Raw genomic sequence first — 3,909 nt, 5'->3', positions numbered from 1 at the left:
GCCTATTTTTAATTCTAAAGCGGGGGATTGGTCACACTTGGTCTCATTAGCATGGGAAGCTGTGGGTTATAACTCTCCGGCCACCGCAGGATGTGAAGCTGTGTGGAAGGAAGGCGGGAGGCAACAAGCGCGCCTGCTTGACTGGTTGCGCGCAGTGAACAACTGACCTTCAGCACAGTTCAGAGAAGCTGATGTTGTTGCTGTATAGAGGAGGCATTTTCAGCAGTTGAAGTGATCTAATCTATTGAGTGAAAGTGAAACGGCTTTGTTCTGAACTAACCAACTAACCTGCGGTTTTGAAAATGATGCGTGGCATTTTAACAGGTTGGCATCGGTCGATTTTTGGATTCATAATACTACAAATGTTATTTGTCTCCCTGGCTGAGACTGAGGGAAATACTCTGAAATACCAGACCAACGAGGAGCGAAGTCCAGGAACAGTGATCGGTAACCTGGCCATGGACATGTCCCTGAGACGCTCTTTTAGCTCCAAGACTAATTTTAGAATGATGAAACAATTCAACAATTATTTTATCAGGGTGAGAGAAAGCGACGGGGAGCTTACTGTCGGGGAAAGGATTGACAGAGAGAGAATCTGCAGGCACACTTTACAGTGTCTCATCACTTTTGATGTTGTCAGTTTTTCAAAAGAGAGGTACAAATTGATTCATGTCGAGGTCGAGGTAAAAGACATCAATGATAACTCTCCAGAGTTTCCAAACAAGGAATGTACAGTGGAGATCTCTGAAAATGCTGATGTGGGGTTCCGCATTCCTTTGGACCCAGCCGAGGACGCAGACGTCGGATCAAACTACATCCAAAGCTATCAAATTTCTGACAACGGTCATTTTTCCATTGATGTGCTTTTGAGAGCGGATGGGGTTAAGTATGCGGAGTTGGTGCTAATGAAAGAGTTAGACAGGGAGACTCAGTCATCTTATGTGGTGGAGCTTATTGCCACCGACGGAGGAAACCCATTTAGGTCGGGTTCAACAAAAATAACAATACAGGTGACGGACTTTAATGACAACCGTCCTGTTTTTGACCAGAATAATTTCTCGGTCACTTTGCCCGAGGACGCACCGGTTGGATTCGTTTTATTGGACTTAAATGCAGTTGATCCAGATGAAGGTTTAAACGGAGAGGTGGTCTATGGATTCGGAAAACAGGTTTCTGCAGAGATCCGAGAACTTTTCGAAGTGTACAGTAAATCCGGACGCATAACGCTCAAGAACCCAGTGGATTTTGAGACCAAGAAAACATATGAGTTAGACGTGCAGGCGACTGATCTAGGAGCCAACCCGATCCCCGCCATCTGTAAAATAATAATTAATGTCAAAGACGTTAATGACAATGCCCCGGAAATCAGTATTACGCCAATGACCTCCATCTCAACAGGCATCGCGTGTATTAGCGAGACAGCAGAAAAGGACAGCCTAGTGGCTCTGATCAGCACCTCGGACGGGGACTCGGGCGTTAACAGCCAGGTCCATTGCACCTTATATGGGAACGACCATTTCAAACTTAAACAGGCTTATGAGGACAGCTACATGATTGTCACCGCAGCAGCCCTGGACAGGGAGAAGATAAGCGAGTACAATTTAACTGTGATGGCTGAAGATTTCGGGTCACCTCCATTGAGAAAAATCACAGAATACACCATCAGGCTAAGCGACGAGAATGACAACGCCCCACACTTTACTAAACCTGTCTATGAAGTTTCTGTCGTAGAAAATAATGCACCAGGGGCATATATTACCACGGTTGAGGCCAGAGATGCAGACTTGGGGACTAATGGCAAAATTACATACAGACTTTTAGACAGTGTTATAATGGGATCACCCGTCAACACGTTTGTATCTCTAAATGCAATCTCTGGTTCAATATATGCACTGAGAAGCTTCAACTATGAAGTCATGAAACATCTGGAGGTACACGTCCAGGCAAGTGATGGGGGCTTGCCCCAGCTTCAGAGCAGTGCCATCATCAATCTAAAAATAATGGATCAGAATGACAACTCTCCCTCCATCGTGGAACCTGTCCTTAATAAGGGATCCGCCGAGGTTTTCCTGCCCAAACATGCACCTGCAGGTTATGTTGTAACCCGGTTAAAGGCCACGGACGCTGACGAAGGCATAAACGCACAGCTGTCTTACAGCATCACTGGTGGGGGACACTTGGGTTTCTCCATCAACAAGGTTACTGGGGAGTTACATGTGAGTTGTGAGCTGAACTACGACCTGTCTGAAACACTGAGAGTCGTAGTGGCTGTCAATGACAATGGGACGCCTTCTCTGACCTCCACGGCCACTATACACCTCGCTCTCATCGAAGGCACCCCTCCCAGTGTTCCCGCTATGGTGCAAAGCGACAGCGAGGAGGTCTTTGAATGGGACATGTCCATAGCCATTATCATTGTCCTAGCAGGGAGCTGCTCCCTCCTCTTGCTAGGCATCATCCTGATCACTACCACCTGCAGTCGACGCAAACGGGAAAAGAGAGAGGCGGCGGGAGGTGAAAAAGTAGACATGCCACATGTGGAGAAGGGGGATAGCAGCCATATTGATTCATTGATCACCAACCACAAAAGCAATGCGTTTGATGTGCACCCTTTTCCTGAGAAAGCACTGTTGGCCTCCAGCAACACTATAAAAACAGCCCCTGGTGATGGCAGACAAGAACAAGAGTGTGACTTTGACAACAGAATAATGGAGGGTAAATTAGAGGTAAGTCGTTGTGACTCACTGTATGGATTGGCTGTTTTGTTGTCGTTTTTTTCCATCACAACTTCTCTGTGTGAGTATTGTGTTTGCCTCTTCACAGGGTTATTCAACACTGCCCGGCTATCGGAAAGGAACCCTCCGACCCATAACCATATGGAAGGGCAACTCATTCACAACCATCTCAGCCAGAGATCCTCAGTTCAGTGGGAAGGACAGTGGGAAAGGAGACAGTGACTTTAACGACAGCGACTCTGACATCAGTGGAGATGGACACAAAAACAACTCCCCACCGATAAACAGTAAGGACTACAAATCAATCACAGGATGTTCATGTGATTTCAGACACAATGATGACACATTATTAACAAATCCATAAAAGGCATCATCCTCTGTGACGTTCTCAAGCTCTTTAGGGTCAAGATATTAAATGATATTGGTGTGTCATAAAATCCATTCTATTATACCCCAACGTGTGCAGCACGGTTCACCAAGGGCTAACGGTTTTGCTGTTGTGTTGTTTCTACAGGTCTCTGGGCCTGCACCAGTGAGTGTAAGATCCTGGGCCACTCCGACCGATGCTGGAGCCCCTCAGCCTCCAGAGCCAACACCAGCCTGTCCCACGGACCACACCTCTCAACCTTCTCCAAGACAGCCTCGCTGCCACGGAACACTCTGCAAAGAGACACATACTACCAACAGGCTCACCTACCCAAGACCAACGGTCTGCAAAGCGTCTATGAAAAAGTCCAGCACCAAGAATTTGATTATATTCTGGTTTGTCCACCAACACCAGCCAGGATACTAGAGACTGGTGAGATATCCCTCCCGGAGTATGGACACTCTTAAATGAAATGGACAATAATCAAAGCTCATCTAATGAGTAATATGCATCTTTATATACTGTATATCCTATTGTTTCAATGTTAGTGTTATGGTAAGTGTTTTGTGTGATTGTCCCCTTATACTGTATACTGTTAATTGTATAATGTATAATGTGTCATACGCAAGATTTTGTACATTAAGAATATATTTTTCATAATGATTAAATGTAAACTACAATTGTATTCTGAATTTGGAAGAGCATGTTTGAACTTTTAATATTTAAGGGCATGACCATTGGACCTTTAGGCTGAAAGGACCCTTGTCAGGTGGGAAACAATCAGTATCAAATATGAACATGTTTGTA

General features: G+C 45.4%; 1 protein-coding gene across 1 annotated transcript; it reads left to right on the top strand.

The window, feature by feature from the left end:
* Window positions 1-302: 302 nt before the first annotated feature.
* On the top strand, window positions 303-3,569 carry pcdh8 (protocadherin 8; the record flags this gene model as incomplete). The annotated part of the gene is made up of 3 exons (XM_084179093.1): window positions 303-2,726; window positions 2,824-3,022; window positions 3,250-3,569. The coding sequence occupies 3 exons, from the start codon at window positions 303-305 to the stop codon at window positions 3,567-3,569; spliced, it is 2,943 nt and encodes a 980-aa protein (XP_084035219.1).
* Between the last annotated feature and the right edge of the window lie 340 nt (window positions 3,570-3,909).

This window comes from Coregonus lavaretus (genome assembly GCF_964263955.1).
Source record: "Coregonus lavaretus genome assembly, chromosome: 16".
Taxonomy (NCBI): Eukaryota; Metazoa; Chordata; class Actinopteri; order Salmoniformes; family Salmonidae; genus Coregonus; species Coregonus lavaretus.
This window is presented reverse-complemented; position numbering and strand designations above follow the sequence as displayed.